This window comes from Daucus carota, chromosome 4 (assembly GCF_001625215.2).
Source record: "Daucus carota subsp. sativus chromosome 4, DH1 v3.0, whole genome shotgun sequence".
In the NCBI taxonomy this organism is placed as follows: domain Eukaryota; kingdom Viridiplantae; phylum Streptophyta; class Magnoliopsida; order Apiales; family Apiaceae; genus Daucus; species Daucus carota.
Window position 1 is genome coordinate 40969911 of NC_030384.2, and position 24616 is coordinate 40994526.

Here is a 24616-nt window from a genome sequence, read left to right on the forward strand (position 1 = left end):
TTATGTAATGGTTGCTTGTTTCAACAAGACAAGTGTAAGAGTTCTGCAAAAATTTCTCAATTCTTTTTTTCAAATATGTAGGTAACAAGTTGTTATTGAGCGCTCTTTTTAAATCTTCTATAAACAAAGTGAATCATCTTGTGGACGCATACACTTTACCAATTAAAATATGTGATTCTATAACAATTTGAAAAAATTATGAGACCCAATCTTTCTACAAGTATGAAAAATATAAAATGATTTTTGAGTTTTTCATCTTAAATTCTCAACTAAAGTAAGTACATTCTTTTTATTGTGTGTTTTATTTTAAATTTACGAAAAACAAATTATGATTCTAAACAATGCAAATATTGAAATTTCGAGTCTATGGATGAGTTTATATGTGACACGAACAAAGTATGTGTTTGCAAGTTTTACGAGCTGTTCAATTTTATACTCGCATACATAAAATGTTCGTCTAGCTCGACTATCACTTTAATTTTGTAAATCATTTTTACATACATCACGGACATATCTAGGCAAAAGACAAAAACTATCATATTTTAGTACTTGTCTTGATGTAAATATTACTCTGCTCGAGAATGGTCAAAAATAAGTATCGCATTCTGGACATATTACGTATTTTGAAATGAGTAGTTAAATAATTTACAGAGAGTATATTATTTGTTACCCATTTTCAGTCTGATTAATTAATCAAGTAAATTTTAATTTTTTTTAATTTCATCTACACTTATACCACTTTCAATTCAACCCAAAAAATTATTTACATAGCCATCTTATTGTCGATTATGCCCTAGGCACTAGGAATAAATCGGATTATCCATTCTAAAATATGATATAAAATAATATTACTGTACGTAATTTTGAAAAATCATATTATTATACAAATATACAAAAAATATGAATTTTTGTCATTTTTCACCTATTTAACTCATTTACTTTGTTAGAGCAAGTCCAACAGTGTCCTGGTTGGAGCCCTAAATATAATATAAAAAATTATGTCCTAGTAGTTTAGAACATATTCTACTAACTTCAACTCCAACAATGTGCCTTATTTTCACTATATGTTTAATATTTTATTATTAAAAGTTCACTTTCATCATTAAAACATAATATAAAATAGAGAGAGAAAGAGAGTGTTGGTAAGAATTTATTATAAAATATGGGATAAGGCAAGGAGAGAGAGCCTCTCAAAAATAAGGCTTGAATGGGTTGTCCTAGTGATATAGGGCATCACTAGGACACTGTTGAATCAAATTTTTTCATCAAATGCCCTATATTATGACTTAGGACACTAAATAGGGCAGCTGTTGGACTTGCTCTTATGCGGGTCTTCGGGACCAATATTTATTCAATTAGATATAAAACAATGAAATATTTGTTTAATGATAAAATAATATTTATTTAATATTTATTAATAAATAGAAATTGTTCAAGAGCATCTACTCTAAATATCTTTACAGCTATATAAAGGTGTACATGGGTATTGTAGTTTGTAGGCGTGAATAATGAAGGGGGTGTCGGTGGTCTAGTTGGTAGGAGGAGTGAATTAGTGGGCCCGTTTCTCTGACTACGTGTGAGTGATCCAGTGGTGCTCTGGTCGGCTCGTTTATTATTTCCTTTGCGGTAGCCCATTTTCGTGGGTCCACATTCACCGTATCTTTTTCATTTCATAAAAATATTTTTATTAATTCAACAACTTATATTAATACGAAATAATTAATTTTTGTCTCCAAGTTACATAACGGTGCAACTACTTGCATGAAGATAAAATCCTAAAAACTAACTGTCTTATTTGTATATTTTATATTTGAACTCTATTTGTTGTGGGTAACGTTTCTCTATTGTTTACAGAATTTTCTATAAATTAACGGTTTGGTATATTGTATTCCTGTGTATCTATATTGAGCAATGAGCTAGGAAGAAGTCATGTAGATTTTAATATGCTGTAGGCTGTAGCTCCACGATAAGAATCATTTGCTTAAAGCAACTTTCAAGATTTACCTTATGCAACAGCCAACAAAGAAAGCCTTTCAAGCGGAATAAATCAGATTTTCAACAAGAAACTAATTGTATCAGAGGAAATATACAAGTCATGCAGAAATAAGTGGAGATTCCGATACCTACAGCTTTACTATTTACTCGAAATTTAGAGATCTTACATCGAAAAGGCCTTCATATTATTCATCAATTTCTTTTAGATATCACCAACTTTCACTCTAATTAGAAAGAACTAACAAATGTTTCAGGTGAGCACGATTATATAATCCAACGGTAAAAGCTTAGAGCAAGTCCAATAAGTTATCTATATCATGTCCTAAACTCACATTTAAGTAATTTGTCAAAATAATCACCTCTCTCCTTCTTTCTTTGTTTTTTCCCATTTTTTCCCACTCTCTCTCAAATTTATTATTAAAATAATCTTACAAGAACAAATATAGAAATTGCTATTGGAGTTGATACTAAAGTTTGATTACCTAAATCACGGAGACTCACTAAGATTCATTATTTTATATTATTAATAAGTAACGAGATAGGTAACCTATTGGACCTATCTCTTATCATTTGTTGTCCAAGTCAGATCATAGGTCCGATTCTAACTAATCTCGAGAAAATCATCAATCGGTTCACCTTTTTGAAATTCGACCTCAGTTCATCTCCCAATACATTTCATCTTAAATCATTAATTTCTTATAAAGTACATATAAAATATGATTTTAATATAGAATAATACAAAACACACACACTATAATTTAATGTTTTTTCTGTAAGGCTATAATTTAATGTTTAAAATTTGATTGAAACAATTATTTTTCAAAATTGGCTCTTCAGTGAAATAATTATGAATAATTATTATTTTATTATAAAAAAGTGCTGAAATATTGCATAATTTTAAATGATTTTTCAAAACAAGCGTTGTATATTTTTGTTTTAAATATATTATATCAAATTTTGTTATTTATATTTCAAAAAAAATTATATACTCTTATAATAGACTCCCGTTGTATAGTGTCACATTATATATATTTATAAAATATTATATATAATATATAACATAAATTTTGTTACTGAACTTTTACATATTTTAAATATCGTATTCCCAATTACTCATGAGTCATGAGCTCTGAGAATTCCACTCAACCGAAATTTTTGATAGTTAAGAAGGAAAAGATACCCATAGCAGCTAGCCTGGAGGCTCATTGCAGCAGATACAGTATAAATAATACCAAGCCAACTACACCTGGTTATAAACACCTCTTTGTATATTACATACACTATATAATAACATATAATATACATTCTCTCTCTATATATTTTCCGGTGACCGGAATTTGGGCACTCAATTTTCCAACTACCTCCTGGCATTTGCATACACACACACACACACAAACACTTGTGTGGTGTGTGTGTGTGTATTTTCCCCTTGTGTGTAGATACTGTCGTCTGTCAGTAGATTTGTTTCATCTGGGCTACAATCTTTTTGTCATTGTGTTGTAAAGCTACATTCTTTTTAGCCTTTTGAGTAACAAATCACTTGCTTTCAAGAATTCACACTTATAGAATTCTTGGATCTTGAACAATCAAATAAAGATCAGATCTTTACATTTTTTGGAACCATTGTTTGTGATTTTGGTTTGCTGAGCTGGTGATGATATTCACAAGTTGATTTGGGTAAGTTTTGATTTTTTGAGTGTATATAGGAATAGTATGTGTAAGATAGAGAAGAGGGGATATATTGAAATGGGGTTGAAATCATTTGGTGGTGAGGGTAAAAAGGGGATTGACAAGTTTAAGAGTTCAATGGTGTCAAGGTCTAAGATGAAGCTTTGGATGATTAGAGCAACTACTTGCATTTTGTTGTGGACTTGTTTAGTTCAGTTGACAACTTTGAGTGAGATGTGGGGAGCTAGAGTTTTAAAGGGTTGGCCTTCTTGCTTTTCCCATGAATCTGCTACTGCTATGGATGTCATGATCACACCGTCTCTTCCGACTCGAGTTCTTCCACCCAAGAGTGAGTTTTGGTGCTTGTAATATACTAGCATTATGTGCATTTATGGTTGTAATGTCATGTGATTGTGATTTTGTGGTATTGTTTGGAATTCTAGTGAATTTAGTCGAGTTTAAGTGATGATAGAGGAAAGAAAGTGCAATCAGCAAGTTTGGAAAGTTTGCTTTTTCCTTGCAACATCATTTATTAATTTGTTTCTAATTTGCATCTCTATCACATTATGCTTTGAAAGTGACTGTTTAATTTAGGCTAGAATGCAAGTATATGGTGATATTAGTTATCCAGTATGTGAAATGATAAGGCAGAGGGCTTGATCATTCGCCAGAAATATACCTATTCTTTATCTGGTTATTGCTCCATCTGAAAACTGCAGCCATTTTTTGAAATATAGGTATTTAGTTTTACTTTTAGTGGCTTTTGATGTATAGGATTTTTCCTAAAAAATCTTTTGCCTGCCCAATTGGAATGTCTCGAGGATCTTCTCATCCTACCGTGAATTTGTGAAAACATTTTGTATGCTTTAGTGTAATTGCTTCCTTTCAACTATAGATAAAACCTATCCTACTTTCATCTGTATATTGATTTGATTTAGGTTTTGATTCGATGTGATGGTATTATACAGGGGTGTATAAGAACAATGGCTATTTGATGGTTTCATGCAATGGAGGTCTTAACCAAATGCGTGCAGCGGTGAGTGGACTTAGCTCAGCTCTGGTGTAATATAATTTTTCCCTTGTATCAGAATTTCTTACATGCTAAGTACATGGTTATGATGCAGATATGCGACATGGTAGCTATAGCAAGATATTTAAATGTTACGCTTATTGTTCCTGAGCTGGATAAAACTTCTTTCTGGGCTGATCCAAGGTTTGCCAGATTATGCTTTCTTTTGACATTAGAAACTAGACACGATTTCAGTATGACTAAGCTATATTTATATATTTCTTATTTCATATGGCATGGCAGTGAGTTTCAGGACATTTTTGATGTCGACCATTTCATTTCATCACTGAGGGATGAGGTTCGTATACTGAAGCAACTGCCTCCCAGAGTTAAGAGGAGAGTGGAACTAGGATTGTTTTACACAATGCCTCCTGTCAGTTGGTCTGACATTTCTTATTATCATAATCAAGTATACCATCTAACTTTGTTCTTGTTAAATCCTATTATTTGTTGGTAAAACTTCTGCTGTTAATTTTAATTGGATTTGTTTCTGGAACTTTCAGATTCTCCCTCTGATCCAGAAATACAAGATTGTGCATCTGAATAGGACTGATGCTCGGCTTGCCAACAATGGTCTGCCACTAGAGATGCAAAAGCTTCGATGCCGAGTAAACTTCGGTGCTCTGAGATTTACTTCTCAAATAGAGGAGTTGGGAAAAAGGGTAATTAAGCTCTTAAGGCAGAATGGTCCTTTCCTTGTACTTCATCTCAGATATGAAATGGACATGTTAGCATTTTCGGGTTGTAACCAGGGATGCAGCAATGAAGAAGTAGATGAGTTGACACGAATGAGGTGGCTTTAAATGCTTATCATCCACAATGCATCATATTTATTATTTTGACACTTTTTTTTCACATGTTTAGTACAATGCCTCAACAGATATGCCTACCCATGGTGGAAAGAGAAAATCATAAATTCTGACTTGAAAAGAAAGGATGGTCTATGTCCATTAACCCCCGAGGAAACTGCTCTTACACTGAGGGCACTGGACATTGATCGTGACATCCAAATCTACATTGCCGCTGGAGAGATTTATGGCGGAGAAAAACGAATGGCTAGTCTCACTGCTGCTTATCCAAGAGTGGTTAGTAGAAAATGCAAAGTAAATTTATTCAAGTCAGGATCTCGTTTAAATATATAGTTAAGTGATGCTTCTGTTATTATAGGTCAGGAAGGAAACTCTTTTGGACTCGTCAGACCTTGGATATTTCCAGAATCACTCTTCTCAGATGGCAGCACTCGATTATCTTGTTTCTCTAGAAAGTGATATTTTTGTTCCAACATATGATGGAAACATGGCCAAAGTTGTTGAAGGCCACCGCAGGTACTCATTTTATATCCGGTTTTTATACAAAATATCTGCATGTTTTGTTTGCTCTGTAAGAAAATACTAAGAAATCAACTAAAAACTTGAAAAAAAAAACTCTCTTGAGTAAAGATTGGCACATTGAATCAACAAACAATTGTAGTTATGTGGTTATAGAGTGCTTTTACTTCTATTCCGGGTTATGAGCTTTATTAATTTAGTTAGGTCATGCTGATCACTCAAGAGAGGATAAATCTGATACCTTCTGCATTTTTTGTTCTCTTTCCAGATTCCTTGGTTTCAGAAAGACGATATTATTGGATAGAAAGCTACTAGTTGATTTAATAGATCAATATAATCACGGTTCCTTGAATTGGGATGAATTCTCTAGTGCTGTTAAGGAAGCACATTCAGATCGCATGGGGAACCCCACAAAAAGGTTGGTGATTCCAGACAGACCAAAGGAGGAAGATTATTTCTATGCCAACCCTGACGAATGCTTGCAATCATCAGAAATGTCGGAGGAAAGATTAGAAATCTTATAATTGACTGGGGCACGCTCTGTTGTTTTGACTAGTGGACTGCATTGTGAATCTACCACTACTGGGGATCAAAGTTCTCTTATTACTGAATCATTAGAGATGACGAGAATCTTGTTCTGAGGAGGAAATTGAAATGATGGCAAGGAATGTGCAATTTCACCACTACAGAGGATCATCGGGACCAGGTGGAGTTTCATGTAAATTCTCGGTTGTATTAATTATCTAATAATTTGGTTCCTGTATAGAAGATACCCTGCCATTACAGGGTTATACTGAACTTCACCGTCCTCGGTGTACGCAAATGGATAGCATGCATTAGTCCCTGTTCATTTGACATGCGGTTCTCTGTAGGCACACTATCGATTATCGAATATATAGATACCATCAATATAGTTCCATCTTGTACATGTTTCTCATGTGTTTGATTATCATGCATGATTCTTTATTCGTCAAGTAATAGGTTTATAAGCCAAGTAAATGAACCCAAGTCCCCTTCATATACTTTGATTTCCTGTTCAAGGCAATTATTGCTCTAATATGGAACAATAAAAGAAATAAACAGCTCTTTTGAAGTAAAATTTACAAGGTGAATTCAAAGTGAAATGGATGTGATTAGTATCAGGGTTCTATTTTGGCTATTAGTTGAGATGAGGGAAATTCAGTGGTTCTGCATAAGCATAGCTAACTTTTACGCCTGAGGTGTGCAGCGTGCTATATAAAGAAACTGAAGTTTACCAAAAATCCGGATATCTGAAAGGACCCTGTTTGGAAGTTAGAGTTTTGGGGCAAAATTAGAGTTTTGATGTAATATTAGTGTTTGGTAGTTAGCGGATTGAAATAGAGGTTTGGATCCAAAAAACTAATTTTGAAAAAGCTACTTTGAGGAGTTTTTTGGATTAACGGTTTTGATTTGTGTCGGAAAAAACTAATCAATCAACTATTTACCAAACAATTTTATGAAAAACAACAAATTCAATCCGCTAGTCAAAACATCTAATTCAATCCACTAACAGCTAACCGCTAACTGCTAATTTCCAAACAAGGCCTTGATGTCAATAAGCGCACGAGCAAAACGCTCAGTTATCGACGACATCCATCGACCATGAGCTTGCGGTGGAAGAAAAAGGGGTAGGAATGTAGAAGTAGGTGGCAAGGGAATTGTGTGGAAATAGTTGTTGATAGTTGTGGGCTGTGGCTGTGGGTGCTGATTGAAATGTTGATGAAAAGCAAAGCTTGATTCCACACCATATTGTGTTTGTGTTTGTGTTTGTGTTTGTGTGAGTGGAGTCCCATAATGATGTGGGAATGCCCCCTTTAACTTTCTAATTATCACTCTATTATTTTGTGGCCACTCACAATCCCAACTACTATGACAGCACTTTACATTTCTATTGTTTTCCTCCTCATGATCCAAACCCTCAATTTCATGGTGCCATGTTATGTGGTCATACCCAACACAAGAATAAGATGGACAACAAAATCCCTGATTATGTGGGGGTTGAAGATCTGATAGTTAAAACCTTTTGATAATCCACTTGTGTTGCTGTTGTTTAATTAGTCTCAACTGATCCAAGAAGCCTAGAGTCTAGAGATTTGTCTTAGTTTTGTTAATTGATTTATTAATAATTGGTTTAAGTGGATCCAAGAAGCCTAGAGGAAGCACCTACTTGTACAGATCCCCAGGACAAATAATGTAACTTGTTAACCATCATTGCTTTACTCTTTAGTCCACTTTGGTGGTAAACAAGTCACACCACAACTGGAATTTGGGCTTACAAGGCCCAGTTCAATCAAGATGATTAGTTTACTTCTCTCTTGCTCAGTGGTCCAGAGTCTCAAGGCCCAAGAAACTTAAGTTATCTCCCAATTCAATTCTGCCAAGTTAATTACTACACCAAAACAAACGAGAAAAATATGATGAACAACTAAGCAGAAAGAATCCTTGAAATATAAGCAGCTTCTCAACATTAACATGGAAGCATCTATTGTTTGCTAAACAAAAACTGAGCATTACCCCAGCAAATTTTGTAACATTAGATAAATATTTAGAGAAAATAAGTAACACTGGATGCACATTAGGTCCTGTTTTTAGCTGGGTTGATTTTCTTTTATCAGGTAGAGATGGTATGAATGAAAATGTGCGAGCAACAAAAACAAGAAAAAGAATCCCAAAAATGAAAAAATCGAATGAGAAAACTTGACAAAGCATACTAGCTTCTGCCAGTTCTAAGTCTCTTCTATGCTTCTTTAGAGTCACCCCAACCATTAGGATTGCACCATTGTCTGACTGTTAAAAGGAAGATCATTAGTATCAACTGAAACTCACGTTAATTCTGCAGACTGTTGATTACTAGTGTTTACACGATTATAGGCGGTCTAGCTTAAGATGAATTCTCAAATTTTTGGATTCACAATTATAATAGACCATAAGAAAGTACAATATTAAAATATGTTTACCCATGTCATAATCTTTGATGGTTATTGGTTCCTGTGACATCCCTATTCCCTGGGCATGAGTCCTTTTATTTGTGCAACTTTCCCTTGTATAGATTAAGTTCAATGGTGAGCTAAAGTGTAGCTATTGCTATAATATAGCATTAAAATGTGGTTTTTGGTGCATCTCCAATGGTTGGTGCTATATCTTGTGCTAAAATAATATATGTGCATTCATGTACTTGAATAGGTTGAGATATAAATCTATTTTTTATTCATTTCCCTCCATTTTTTTACTTTTTGATGAGGTGACAATTACAGCTATTGCTATAGTTTGTGCTAAATATAGCACCAACTATAGCAATATGTTATTTTAGCACCAAGTTTAGCTGGAGTTGAAATTTTTTGATTTTGAGTTATAATATAGATATAGCATACCATTTGATTTGCTCTAACAAATTAAGGGTATTCAGCTGAGATTATAAATGATTTTTTTATTTTAAAAATTTGGAGATGTACGATTTAGACATTTAAAAATATTCAAAATGTTAGAATATTCAATTGAGATTTTAAATTATACTACAAAATCTTGTGTATTCAATCACGATTTTAAATTATACTTAAAAATTTGATGGTATTCAATTAGGATTGTCCAAAATTCATGTAAATATGGTGATATTCAAATGTTAGGTGGATTTAAAATAATAGAGATGTTGTTGGACTTTTCGCTGCATTTTGAGGTTTTTGAAATTTCACCAAAATTCTTGTGATTTTAAGGTGTTATGTTTAAATCCTAAAAAATCTATGTTCATTCTGCGACATTTTATCAAAATCAGATACAATTTATTAAAATTTATAGACGAAAAATAATTCTTTAAAATCTAATTGAATACACTCCCCGAATCTACCGAATAACCATTAAAAAACAAGATTTGGTGCTAAATTGAAGTAGAAGAGGGTAAAAAAGTAGATAGTTTTTTAAAAGAAAATATAAAAATGGCCATACTTCTAATAAGCTATATTAATAATTCTGCAACATTTTATCAATAATCCGGATAAAATCAACATCATATATAATCCATAAAAATTTGTAGATAAAAAAATATTCATTAAAATCTCAATTAAATACAACTTTAAATATATTAGATAATCAGTAAAAAACAAAATTTAGCGCTAAATCAAAGTAGAATAGGGGAAAAAAAGTAGACATTTTTGAAAAAGAAAATATAAAAATGTACTCCCCTTCCCCCTCATTTGTTTACATTGGGGGACGGGGGCTCGGCACGTATTAATGCTCTCGTAAAACGTAGTTCGATAAATTATTTTAAACTTCCTTTTCTTCTGAATAAAAATTTGATATTTAAATGTTTGTATAAAAAAATAAAAAAATAAAAAATAAATTATAAAACTATATTTTATATGCGCCTTAAAATGCGTGTCGAGTAATGTGAAAAACTGTAAAGAAATGAGGGGAGGGGGGAGGGAGTAACCATGACCATATTTTTATTAAGAGATAGCATAATAACTCGTATTATTCAAAAAAATATTTTAAATTTCAAGTTTTTCGCATAAGTCATAAATTCAGCTCAAAGAGTTCTAGATCACCTTAAATCATAAAAATCGGCTCAAAATCGAGCCAAACATGGTCTTCGACAAACTGGCGGATAGTCTAGCTTTATGTAAAAATAGTAACAAAAAGTATTGATATTCTCAGTGTCTCTCTCATTATTTTTTTCAAATAGTTCAACACGTATTTTAAGATATATATATAAAACATAATTTCAAAAGTTAAAAAAAAAAAAATTGTATGAAATTTTAGATATTAATTTTTAATTAAAAACAGAATTAAAATGATCGATCAAACTGCATCTTATAATAATATTAACCTACGTTTCGGACCTCCGTCGTCTAATCTAAACAATTAAGAGCAGGAGAGGAAATATAAAATATGATGATTATTTAAAGTTTATGCAAGAAGATGGACTACGAGCATGTTAGTAGTAAAAAAATACTCAAGAATAGTACAACTGGAACTGGATAAGCATCAAGAAACATCCTTGTCCTTCTCGGTAATTCACCAACTCTAAGGCTTCATTGTTTGACCACCCTAATCAATAATTTAATAGTTATGACCTAAATATATGGAAATAAAATAAATTCAATTATAGACTATCTTATTTTAATTTTGAAGATAGTATAAAAATATATTTTATACCATAAATAATTGACTTATTTTTACAAATAAATAATATTAATATATATTAAACACTACAAACTAAATATATTATAATAATATATTTCAAATAAGTTTTTATTTTTATATTTCTATAGTTAAAACGAGTCAAACACCTTGAAGAGGATAATATCTAAAATATTAATATATTTCAAATAAATTTTATTTCTATAGTTAAAACGAGTCAAATACCTTGAAGAGGATAGTATCTAAAAACAATAATTAACTTTGGCAAAAAAATAATATTAATTCTTATGCAGGTCATATTTATATTGTTACGATTCATGGTATTTTTTTCTTATCTATAATTTTTAATTTTATTTTAAAAAATTGATAATTATATCCATATAATGAATTTTTAGTTTGATGAAATCTTAGGTACATTAATTTCAGTTTTTAAAATATCTTTCTTATAAATTCCATCCCATATTATTTTTTATTCATATATTTAATAAATAGTAAGAACTGATGCTATAATGATAGTGGTTGTTACATTTAACTTTTTCATTACTTTAGGTGATAGAGTACTATTTTTTTTTTGATAAAGTGATAGAGTATTAGTTAATTGAGTGTTTAGTTTTTTTTTTGCCATAATTGAGTGTTTAGTTAGTTGCATTAAAATGTTATTCGAGATTGGAATAATAAATACCAGTAAAAATTTAAAAATGATGATGAGATATATATGAATTGCGTGATCCGAGATCAGTACAGAAACAAAAAGGGAGTTCAATTGATAAGAGATTCTCAGAAGAGACAGAGTGCCCATACGTATAGAGAGAGAGACACACACAAAAAGTAGAGAGAGAGAGAGAGGGGGTTTTGGATCGGAGAAGACGCACTATCCTACTCCAATAACTCGCCGCCGGTCATTCTTCTTGCCGCCGGTGAATGCCTCTGTTACTCTCTCGGTGCGCTCTCAATCTCTAATTTTCATCATCTTTTTCTACTTATATATACGTACAGTTTTTCATTTGTATATCGTTCTTTATTGTTTTCAATTAGTTAAAGAAACTGATTTTTCGTTGAATTAGTTGAACGCGAGTGATTTGCCTTGTTGTAATGCATTTGAATTATGGATTTTGTTGATTAAATGTGTGTATTGTGTGCTAGTGGTTTCTTGATTGAATGATTTGCGTTGAGAGAGATTAAGGTCGGAATTTTAGAAAGACGTGCTTCTTGTTGTTTACGGTTGTGTTTTGTTCTCTTTCTGTATCGGAGAGGGACTAGGTCTTGCGTTATTAAGGGAATCTGTGTAACAAATGAGTTTGTTTTTTTTTCCTTCTCTGGACTTTGTTAAGCTATAACGTGTTACGGTTCTCTTTATTAAACCTTCTATTTTGTGTGATTTTATTATTGCATCTTTGCTTTCACTTAGCTGCCGATTTTAGATAGAAGCTGCTTTGAACTCGCATAGCTAGTTTTAGTTATGATACAGTTCATTTGTTAACAAAATGCAACAATAATAATACACATTCTGTCCTTTTATTTTACTTTTAGATTGTTTATACCATTTACCTGAAATATTAGAGTTACATGGAGGATTAAAATGATAGTATGTATAATATTGTCAATGGAAATATTAGGCATATAGAATCTCTTGGCTTCCATTTTTATGCATTCCCTAATTTAGAACTGGACATTGATGGAGTGACATATTTGCAAAAGTAGAAATTGTTCGGGACTTTTGTTGCAGTTGAAATAAAGATGTATTGACTTCAAAGTTTTCATCCTAGATTGTCGGGGAAATGCGGTGACAAAATATTGAAGAAATGGTGAAAAGTGTGAGCGCAAAAGAAAATCTTAAGCTTTTGTATAATAATGGATTTATGTGTAATAAAGAAATTAAAAGATATGATAACATTTCCTACCCTCTTTTACATGATTTACTTTGCTTAAGCTCTTCCTAATTGAACAAGTATTGGGCTCGAGGATGACTTACTTTGCTAAGTAACTTCCTCCTCCTTTATTTGAGAATTCTGTTGTCGTTACCAATAGTATAGACGGAATGATTTTGAACTCTTACTTTACCTATTTGTGTGGCTTAAATATGTGCCTGCAAATTATGGTCACCCTCGAATAATTCGCAGTGTGCAATCTCACCCGAAGTCCAGCGTATTCAGTGGAAGCTATTAATGACTCATTTTGTGTGTGGTGCTCTGGTTTGAACCTCAACCCAATTATATTCTGATTAAGGTCCATGAGAGAATAAGTTTGATGCCTGCAAATTTGTATGAATGATACTTGAGCTGTGTTTGTCATTTAATTAGTTTTTAGACTAAAACCACTGTTTTTTGTAAAAATCTGTGGTGAATTTTTCATATATGTCAGTTGTAGGACGTGGTTTATTTTAATGCCTCTTTATTCTTTTGTATAGGACATTTTACAGTTAGGTTGTATACCTTGTAATTTTGTTCCTCAATTCCTGGATGGGCTTCCTTTCGTTTATATTGTACGCTTCATTATTATGATTACTGTTGTAACTGTTAGTTTTTCTGTTTTCAATATGAATATTTTCTGTTTCAGATAGTGCTTGGTAGAAATACTAAATTAGCTGATTCACAATGCTTTATTATACTGCCACATATACTGAATTTGTTAACATGATCTAAATTTATTGCTCTTATTTTTTGAACTGTACTAAGTGTTGAGGATCTGAGAGTTGCAGTACTCTGTGTAACGTTGATCTTCGATCTATTTCTGTAGTTGTATACTCTGGAAACAGGATATGCGTTCTCTTGCAATATTTAACATTTGGTAAAGCAAGTAATCCTATAGAATGTGATTTATACTATAGGAAGGAATGTGTATCGTGTCATCTCTTATCATGTAGTTTTTGCAAGTGTGAAACCTGAAATATAAATATAAGAATTAATTTTTTTTTATGAACTTACCTTGGCCACGATCTTTTCATTATGTAAAAGTAACTATTGATAAGTGAAAACTGAAATAATTACAATGCATTTCATCATTTTTCTTAATTTTCTGATGCTAGCATATGCAATGTTATTTAAAACACTTTTCAAGCCTCACTTTCTCTTCTGTTCATGCAGATGTAGGTCACATGCAGTTCAACATTGCTGATTTTCGATTTTACTGCTACTGTCGCTGGTTGAGTACCTCCATCTAATTATTTCATTCTGTGACAGTTATTGATAAAAGTGAGAATTGATCGATGGTTGTGCGGGGTAATCTTAACCCTCTTGTTGGTACCGGCAATTGAATTCAGTGCTTCCTGGAGGGAGAAGTTAATGACTTTTGATATCTTTTAACACTTTCTCCTTCCTTGAGGATAATGTCTCCAAAGTTGAACACACCTGTTCAAACCCAGATGGCTGTTCCTTTATTTAGAAGCTCCTACGGCGGTGATTATGAAGGGAATGGCAGATCGGAAGGGAAACCTGCTAAGAGACGGGTGTTTGTGCAAACTGAAACTGGTTGTGTCTTGGGAATGGAGTTAGATCGTGGAGATAATGTCCATACAGTGAAAAGGAGGCTGCAACTTTCCCTCAACGTTCCTACTGATGAGAGTTCTTTGACATTCGGTGATATGATATTGAACAATGATCTCAGTTCAATTCAAAATTACTCCCCACTTCTGCTAACCAGAAATCTCATGCACAGAAGCTCATCAACTCCCTGTCTTTCACCCACTGGGAAAGCTCTCCAACAAAGAGACAAGAGTGGTGTTATTGAGATTCTTGGACGATCGAAACTCTTTGCTAGAACAAATGAATTGGTTAAAGATATTGTGAAGGCAATTAAGTATGGAGTTGAACCTATTCCTGTCAACAGTGGGCTTGGTGGTGCTTATTACTTCAGCAACCTCAAAGGTGAGAGTATTGCAATCGTGAAACCAACAGATGAGGAACCTTTTGCACCAAACAACCCCAAAGGATTGGTAGGCAAAGCCCTTGGACTGCCGGGCATGAAGCACTCTGTTAGGGTCGGTGAAACAGGATATCGAGAAGTAGCTGCCTACCTTTTGGATCATGATCACTTTGCCAAGGTTCCCCCAACTGCTCTTGTAAAGATCACACATTCTATCTTTAATGTCAATGATAGTGTTAACGGTAACAAACTTAAGAACAAAACCGTGGTTAGCAAAATTGCTTCTCTCCAGCAATTCATCCCGCATGACTATGATGCTAGTGATCACGGGAGCTCAAGTTTTCCAGTTGCTGCTGTACACAGAATAGGAATACTAGACATCAGGCTTTTTAACACTGACAGGCATGCAGGTAATCTTCTGGTCAAAAAACTTGACGGTGTTGGAAAATTTGGTCAGGTTGAACTTGTACCAATTGATCATGGCCTTAGTTTACCAGAGAGCTTGGAAGACCCGTATTTTGAGTGGATACACTGGCCTCAGGCTTCTATTCCCTTCTCAGAGGAGGAACTTGAGTACATAAGTAATCTTGATCCTTTTCGTGAATCTGAAATGCTGCGGACTGAATTACCCATGATTCGAGAGGCATGCTTACGGGTTCTGATACTTTGCACAATTTTTCTTAAAGAAGCAGCAGCTTTTGGGCTCTGCCTTGCTGATATTGGTGGGATGATGAGCAGAGAGTTTCAAAATAATGTGGAGGAACCTAGTGAGCTTGAACTTATATGCCTGGAAGCAAGGAAGGCCATAGCAGATAAAGAAATATCATATACAGAGTCTCGATATAGAGGTAGATATTCATCTGACTTAGATTTTGAAGATGCAGTGATAGCCACTACCCCAATCTTATCACAGGAGTCTTTGAGTGGATCTCCGTTTCAGTATGAGATTAAAGGATTAAATGGCTGGAATCCACTTTTTAAACTAGATGAAAGCATTGAGGAACCAACAGCAGATGAGGTGCTAACTAGCGAAGTTCTGACCAAGATGCACCAAAATCAGGGCTGTGATCCATCTACTATTTCCAGGCTCTCTTTGTCTTTGAAAAGGTTTGGGTTTAGTGAGAAATGCCAGCGAAGCAGGAGCGGGAAACAAGAAGCTACTTATCCATTGGATACTACATTCGGGGTCAGAAAAAGTGCCAAGGAGTTGCTGCCTCAGACGACAAACTTTGTGAAATTGGCAGACATGAATGAAGACGAGTGGATTATGTTCTTGGACACCTTTGTTGAACTTCTTTTCCCGGCGCTTGTTGATAGGAAATCATTAAGCATTAGCTCAAGATGGAACCAGAGGCTCGGTGCCTCTTGTCAGTTTTGAGACACTTGGCCACATGCTTATCTTAATAAAGGACACAGAGAGAACTATTACCGTGTTAGTCTGTTGTGTAAGGTGAAGATATATGTTATGATGTTAATAGCCTGGTTTTCTTTTGCAAAATAGTTTGTTTCGTCTATAGAGTGTATATAGTTTCAGACCAGTGAATCAGTTATCAGGATGTTGAGTTCATTTTTGCATATATATAAAGAAGACTTTGCAATCTTATATTTACTCTAAAGTACATTTCTGATTGTTGGTCTGAATTAGACAATTACTCAATAGACAGGGGATGAAGAATTTATATCACTATTGCAGATATATGCAGACTCTTTCACAAATGCTAGAATATACTAGCCTGCTTGAACAGTTAATTCTTGTGTTATCTATAACATAGATTCAAATTAAGTTATGTCTTTGGTTGGGGAGAACGGAATAGAATGACTAATTATAAATGAAAATAACAGAGGTAGGGGGAAAGTTTTGAAAAAAATTGAATGGACGTGGAATTGTTATGATGAGATTTGAAAAAAACTTACTGCCCTCTTTTGGGGTTTCACTAAAAAGATGCCTACCAACGGAGGACACGAATTCTACTGGAGGCACCCTTTGAGTTTTCATATTAAAGAAGTTTTGTTGATCTTTCTTCAACGGACCTACAAGCTCGTGATTTTGCATGCCGTAGCAAATTTGATCGCATTTTCTTATAGTTTCTCCCGAACGTAAAATTTAAGATCTCGAATTTTGGAATTTCCGTAATTATTCATCTGACAGATATTTTACAATTTGCTGCAAAATTTAACAATATGGGTCATAGGCACTAGATATTCCTGAGAACAAAAATAATTAGAGCATCTCCAGCAATGAAGAAATCTTAATTAAAAATTGAGTTGGCATATCAAAAATAAAAAATATAGTCAATCTTTTAAAAACATTACATTTCAACTATACCCGCTCATTATCTATAATGATCCACTGCATGGTTGTAAGAAATCCGTAGAAAAATCACACATCACTTATTAGCATATTATAGTGATATATTCTATTTATAACAATCTAAAATATTAAAACATACTAATTTCAAATTATAGCTCACATGTTCAGCAAATTTTACATAATATCCCACATGTCTAATTTAGACAATCATTATAGCCAATTCATTGCAATGCTCTTGCAGGACCCAAAATAGTGAGGCAAATTGTGCAAGAAATTTCTTTCTTTTTTTTTTTTTTTGTTATATCCCTGTATGTATGGTGTCTCCAACTGAAGTGGTTATCACATGTATAAGAGAGTGGAAGCTATAGATTCATTATATATATGTACAATAAACAAAGGGTTTAAAGATTCTAGCTTCAGAAAATTTTTCATGACGAAAATAAGATATAACAGAGACATTATAAGGGGAGAAAATGCCTCAAATTGAAAAGGGCAAAGTCGGAGAGTGTCAAAAGATCAACCACAACCCGCAAATATGTGTAATAGCATATTTCGGTCAATAAAATAATTCCATTAACCAAATCATCATATTACTATCCATATTGCAGGAACGAACTTTGTGCCAGTACACCATTATAAGGTGTAAGGTTTTAAGAGAAGATTTATAAAGTACCTCGCAAGCAGCGGGAAAATGGGGGTATCTCTGCTTCACATTTATGAGACAAGGTTTCATTTATTGAGTTGTGACGTTACATATCTGAAGATCAAGTAGCTTATTTCTATATAAATATACAAAAATTAAGCACTTACAATTCCGACATACAAGGTTGTTGAAAAAAATACTTCCATCATTGTCAACAGCTTTCATCAAAATGAAAGTGCCAAAATGAAAGCCCCTTAGCATGATGATTCAAATTTAGTCCTTTTTTCAAGCATAATGGTACTGACAACATCTTTCACGAAAATGAAAAAACATTCTCTGCAAGAGCTGGGCATTAGAGTAGACCTTCTTGCTCTTTCTGCATGACTACAAATTGAGCTTTGGAAGGTTCGGGCTCCAGGCTTTGAAGTCCCTATACCACATGCAGCTAAGATGGAGTGTGTAGCAAGTCTAGCAACTTCCTTGAATGTATTGGTATCTGAAAGCATGAAAGAAAGGTTCTTAAAGATGCTAAAAAAAAGTTCAAATTTTACAGCAGCACTGCCAAGGAGTCGACCAAATGGTTTCTATTATCTAAAAATTCAGGGAAAAAAAAGAGATTGAATGCACTTCTAATAGTAAAAACAAAAAAATTTAGATCTCTCCAATTTAGCAAGATACTACTTGCCTTGAACAGGGGGCAAAAAATTATTTGAATCATGGATTTCACATAATAATAACATAAATCGGCAATGTCTTCCATATGATATCAACCATATAAATTTTCATTGGCATTTTATCTTTTACTGTTAACACTAACATGCCACAGCCTTTAACACTGCACAGCAACAGCATTCTGATATTTGCATACGAGCATATCCTTACGAAAACAAATTTCAGTTCTTAGTCATGAAAACTAAATTAGAATTGTTGATTGTTGAGTAACTATTAAGCACTTGAAAACACATAAGTAGATGCTGTTGGGAGCATGCAGACATACCTAGCTTCTTATCTGTGCTTATTAGCTTCAAATTGAGCTTGACGAGGGATTGAATTTCACTCTTGGCATCACTTTCTATCCTGGCCTTTCCATCTGCCACACTTTTGTTCACCTTACTTTCTTCCTCAATATTGGAAGAGGGGAAAGATGCATGAAAATTCTGTTTGGCAATAGAACAATTTTCAGCAACAGACCCTGTACTACAGCAAGTAGAACCGTTTTTTGAGAATGTTACAGGTAAACTTTCAGATGGCAGATTCACAATGTTTCCGAGATCCACTCCAACTTGAACTGAATCTTGTGCCATTTTAATTTTCGACAATTTAGAAGATTCTGTGGAATGCTTAGCTGGATAATCGAGATTTGGAACTGTACACAATTTCTCGTTTTCATATTTGTGAAATCCAGGCTTATTATTATGTTTTGCCACAAGGTAGTCACGGTGATCGCTAACCAATTTGTTACCATCATGAGCCTTATTTCCAACTGCCAATGATGAGAGAACAATTGACCTCACACTACTCGATTCCTTTAGAGAGTCTCGGTGATTGTTACCCAATTTGATACCATCATGAACCTTATTTCCAACCTTATATGATGAGAGAACCATTGACCTTACACCACCAGATTCCTTTGGTGTTCTGATATTACTGACAGGACGCTTTAAAGCATTTGAGGTACATATAACATTGTTCGTACATCTCTTATTTTCAATTGACTTTGCAACAGTCATCATCTTCCAGGCCTTGTCAATATCTTGTGTGCAATTATTGTTAAAGGAAGAACTCTTTTGAGGCCCCGCTTGCTGATTTGAGCAGGATGAGGTATTTGGTTGAGAAGTACGTTTTCGTACCTCATCCCAGCCATGGCTACTAGTTGTAATAGAAGAGAAGCTCAAGGACCCCTGTCTGATCTTATCCCAATTTTCACGTAATGCACGTATTCGACCATTAACATCGCGACACTGCCGTAACGTTCTTGCTCCCAGTTGACTTCTACCAGATTCAGCAGATTCAGCAGGATATTGTGCTTGAGAACTGTGCTCAACATTAGCTCTTTCTCTACGTATCCCATCATCACGCACACGTCCTGATGATAAACATCTTCGTTTAGTTGATAATCTCTCGACACCATGAGAACCGGGTTCCCTGACAATATCATGGATGGATACAGGGGCTTCAACCGAGGGAGGTTTTTGATGGTTCCGTAAACTAGTTTGATTGCCCCAATTAGCATCAGCGTCACCTGAACTGTCAGCATCGAGATCATTGTCATCCCTGGCATGCTCGTCCCTCAAAACAGTACAGTCTTGGCAAAACCAATCACCCTCAGGTACAGTACCACCCAGCCCAACACAGTATGTATGTGAAGCAGAGTCACATAAATCACATAACAATAGAAGACATTCGTCTGAAGTACTGTGGCACACAGTACACTGTACTTCTGCATACTGATCCCGTGGTCCAGTAGTGACATTTCCAAAATGATAGTGGACCTGCATGTCAAGAAGATGTCTAAAAGTTACTAAAATTCTCTAATGAACTAGAAACTGCATATATTATTATATGGGAGCATAGACTGGAAACCTTGATAAAATACTAGTTGTCAATACTCAATACTTGTAGTCAAATACTCATGCAAGGAGTATTACAGGTCACCCTCATATGTATACTTCCTGCGTTCTTAAATATCCGCCTTCTAATTTTTTGGCACATATTTTAAAATGTTTTGACCACATAGCTACATATATTATTTTTAAAACTTTCTTTTTGTGAATAATAGTTTTGATTTAATATTTTTATTTATAAGAAGAAAATTTTCAAAATAATAATTTTAACTATGTGATCAAAGCACATTAAAGTGCATGCCAAGAAGTCGAGAGGCAGATATTCAAGAACGGAGGGAGTATTTTGAGACACAAAAGCATATATTCAGGGACAATCTGAGTATACATAAACAAGTATAAATCTTTCCCAAGAAAGACTAATGGCTCATATCTTATAATACAATCACATACAACAATTTGCTTTCAATACATAATATACAGAAATCAATTACTGGTGTAAGAACATATACTCCAGAAAAATGGTGTTAAGAATATATAGAGAACCCGTGGCACATACAAAGATGGGTAACTCTGACCACATAGTGTAACTCTTCTACGGCAAACAAACATAAACACAAAGAATCATGGATGACTTCGAGTGATAGCTCTTTACACAATATAGCTCACTAGAAATGAAAAAATAATATTCGAAAATACAAACTACACAAGAATACAATGAACATGCTAATGACATTTAGATCTTTCGAGTGGTGTGTATCAGGGGAATAGATTTTCGAGTGCTCTTGGAAGACCAACCCCTTTCATACATCATTACATCCAACATTTTACAACTCAAAGCCAAAAGTTATCATAAAAGACTATATGACCTTACAACATCTGTGTATGGATCGTGGAACAAACAACACGGGAATTGGAGGATATATAAAACAGAAATTGGGTGAAATAGTCTATATATGCAGTGGACCAACATGAGTGAATTTTCCAGTTCTAAGCCTACAAAAACAGATGCTTCAGAGATCCTTCTAAAATAAGCGAGTAAATTACCTTTGCAGTCAAGTGAACACACTTTTTTAATGATGTTTTTAATGGTTATATTGGCGATTATAGGTGGATTTGGTCCATAAAAAAATATAAATTTCAATACATTAACAGGAACTACAAGTTGGGACAGATGAATTGGCAAAGAATGGCAGGTACAGAAACACACTGGTACTAAGTTGGATTTATTATTTTACTTCTATGGGATTGCATACTTGCATCTATTTTTTGGTCCAAATCAGCAGTTGCACATATTCGAGCCCAAAAACTTATTGTTTCTACAGGCCCATTTCAAGAACATACTATCCAGCGTATAATGGCAATACTCTACTTCTTGTTGGGCATCCCACCATTCATTTCAAGAAGATACAGTATCTACTTTTACGTTTTCCCACACATTTTAAAGATGGACCTAGGGATCCCCGCTCCATAGCCACTTCAAGGCTCGCCCATCCTCAACAGACAACTCCTAGCCTTCGACTTACCCAACCCACCTACAGCGTTACAATCCTAAAACCCTACAGCCTCCCAAGACCACTTGTTGTCAAATCGGCATCTAGTGACCAATACACACCCCAACTAACCCCAACTGTAAGTTGCACATCCAACTGTCCCTATAGACATATCCCCATCACGTACTCTACTAGCCTGAAGCCTCTACGTGGCACCACCCAGTACTCTAAAAAGAATGACTCATCACCAGAACCAGAAAAAAGGATGAAAAAGGAAAAGAAAGAAAAAAGAGAAGTAGAAGAAAGACCACAAAAAGAAAAGAGAGAGATGATCCCTATGGATACTGCGTATAAGTCCTCAGACCATCATTTAGAACATGTTAGAGCAAGAATATTAGATTCAGTAGTACGAACACAGTAAAAGGATATCGAAGCTACACAACTCCTCAATGTATATGCACTCTCCCACTGGCATATACCTCCACCATACATACCACAAAAACATCACTGATATACATCACATGATCCTTGTCATATATCGAGACATATTCTATGCTCAGAGCCAGTATTTCACTCAACAAGCTTGTTGTATGGCTTGCCCGGAAAGATAAGGAAATAGAGTCCATGTACAACTACAATTCTGGTAGAGCCAGTGGCGGAGGCACGTTGTGCCCTCCGGGGTCACGTGCCCCCCTGGATTTAAAAAAAAAATATATTTTTTATGTAGAATTCATGTATATAATATTAAAAATACACAATCATAACTCTCATATACCTCTTAATTTCAAGATTTGTTATCATAATTTTATTATTGTTAATATTTTTTTCTTGTATTTTTTTCACAAAAATTGAAAGGTGAAATGAGAGCTTCTCGTAAGGTTCATTCGCTCATTACAGTTTTAAAAAAATTCATGTGCCCCCTCCACCCCTAAGTTCTGGCTCCGCCACTGGGTAGAGCTACTGAGCGCTAAACCCATTCCTATTCCTGTTAACGACCTATGATGCTGCCTACGGTTCCTTACAGGAGGACTATCAATACTCTCATATACCTATTTACCAGTACCTTTCTTTACTTTGTGGTGGCACTAGCAGCTCCAAAAATGAATAAGAAATCCTGAATAATTCAGTGTAAAATACGCACATTTACACTCAAATTGAACAAAGAATCAAGTAAACATAATCACCATCAAACTACTATCCACTAGACTAATATTTTATTACTATCAAATCCAAATTTATCACTAAACAACCCAAAAATTAACTTTTTTAAAACAAAACATACACACCTGATCCCGAACCGGGACATCAACGATCCGTTCAGCAGCAAAAACACCTTCCTTTATCGGCCTCCGAATAGAGGAAAAGCGACGCTTACACATGGGACAGCGAGACTCCACTTTGGCCCATTCCATAATACAAACGAAACAGAAGTAATGATCACAGCTATCAATACACCCTGGAATTGATCTTCCTTGTTCCGATAAGCAAATCCCACAGCAGCTGGATTCAGATGCGGATTCATCTTCTATTTTCGATTTGCCTTTGTTGGGTGATGTTGAATTTTGTGTTTTCGGTGTTTTGTTTGGTGAATTTTGGGGATCTTCTTCTAGGGTTTGGGAGTCTGGGGCTACTGAGTTGAAAGACATTTTAGATACTGAGTCGTGACTCGGCCCTCAGATGTGTATATACTATATACTGTATATGATTTTTTTTCACCGGCAAATTAACTAACTTCTTGTTGGTCTACTTGCAATCCTCACGGTGATTTTGAGGATAGTAATTAAACGGGGCAATTTACAATTAGATTATGATGTGAAATTATATTTTAATCTAATTTAAACTTTTATCTTACTATTTTTTTTTATGATAACTATGTATCAAAATTCCTTTGTTTCATTTTATTTTACTAATATTTAAAAATCCTATGATATTCTATTAATATTATTTAAAATCTGATTATATTCAAATTCTGGTGAATTTTGTGAGATTATTTAATGTATTTTTTTATTTTTGAAATCCCATCATAATTATTAATTTTGGAGCATTGTGATTAAATCATGAAGACTCTATATCAATTACATGACATTTTATGTACAATTAGCGTAAATTCAAAATCAAATACAATCAATTAAAATATAATGATCATATATAATTCATTAAAATCTCAATTAAATATACTAGTTTATAACCCGTGCAATGCACGGACGGTTAACATATTTGTGATTTTATCTTATATTTTTTAAATTTAACTAATTTTATTATAAAAATTAAATTATGAATAATGTTGTTAAATAAATATTTTATTTAACAGTTGGATAAATTCTTCATACTTAAATCCGTCAAATGGCTAATGAAAAATTAGGTCGAACATATATATTTTAATGAGAATGTTAAAATATATTTTTGTACATGTTATAATTTAAAGAGATCTATAAACTCGGATATAAACGAACTAATCAACTTTTTAATATTTCGTTATTAATAATATAGTATAAAACATATTATAAGTTAAAGAGACGCATGAAACCAAATA

At 33.9% G+C, this 24616-nt stretch overlaps 3 protein-coding genes across 5 annotated transcripts; 2 read left to right on the top strand and 1 right to left on the bottom strand.

Annotated features, from left to right (window-relative positions):
- The first annotated feature begins 3191 nt into the window (after positions 1-3191).
- On the top strand, positions 3192-6986 carry LOC108219365 (rhamnogalacturonan I rhamnosyltransferase 1). Of its 2 annotated transcripts, XM_017392780.2 has the most exons (8): positions 3192-4012; positions 4632-4699; positions 4788-4876; positions 4976-5141; positions 5236-5525; positions 5613-5817; positions 5900-6057; positions 6329-6986. In XM_017392780.2, the coding sequence occupies exons 1-8, from the start codon at positions 3709-3711 to the stop codon at positions 6582-6584; spliced, it is 1536 nt and encodes a 511-aa protein (XP_017248269.1). In that variant the 5' UTR covers positions 3192-3708; the 3' UTR covers positions 6585-6986. The 2 variants fall into 2 exon arrangements, with proteins under 2 accessions (XP_017248269.1, XP_017248268.1); XM_017392779.2 differs by having other exon boundaries at positions 3565-4012; positions 4788-5141.
- Positions 6987-11936: 4950 nt separating this feature from the next.
- On the top strand, positions 11937-16678 carry LOC108219086 (phosphatidylinositol 4-kinase gamma 7-like). Of its 2 annotated transcripts, none has more exons than XM_017392347.2 (2): positions 11937-12155; positions 14298-16678. In XM_017392347.2, the coding sequence occupies exon 2, from the start codon at positions 14540-14542 to the stop codon at positions 16451-16453; it is 1914 nt and encodes a 637-aa protein (XP_017247836.1). In that variant the 5' UTR covers positions 11937-12155; positions 14298-14539; the 3' UTR covers positions 16454-16678. The 2 variants fall into 2 exon arrangements, with proteins under 2 accessions (XP_017247836.1, XP_017247837.1); XM_017392348.2 differs by having other exon boundaries at positions 11996-12155; positions 14394-16678.
- Positions 16679-18078: 1400 nt separating this feature from the next.
- On the bottom strand, positions 18079-23789 carry LOC108215659 (uncharacterized). The gene is made up of 3 exons (XM_017388194.2): positions 23370-23789; positions 19027-20521; positions 18079-18525 (listed from the first exon to the last, which is right to left on the bottom strand). The coding sequence occupies exons 1-3, from the start codon at positions 23727-23729 to the stop codon at positions 18284-18286; spliced, it is 2097 nt and encodes a 698-aa protein (XP_017243683.1). The 5' UTR covers positions 23730-23789; the 3' UTR covers positions 18079-18283.
- Between the last annotated feature and the right edge of the window lie 827 nt (positions 23790-24616).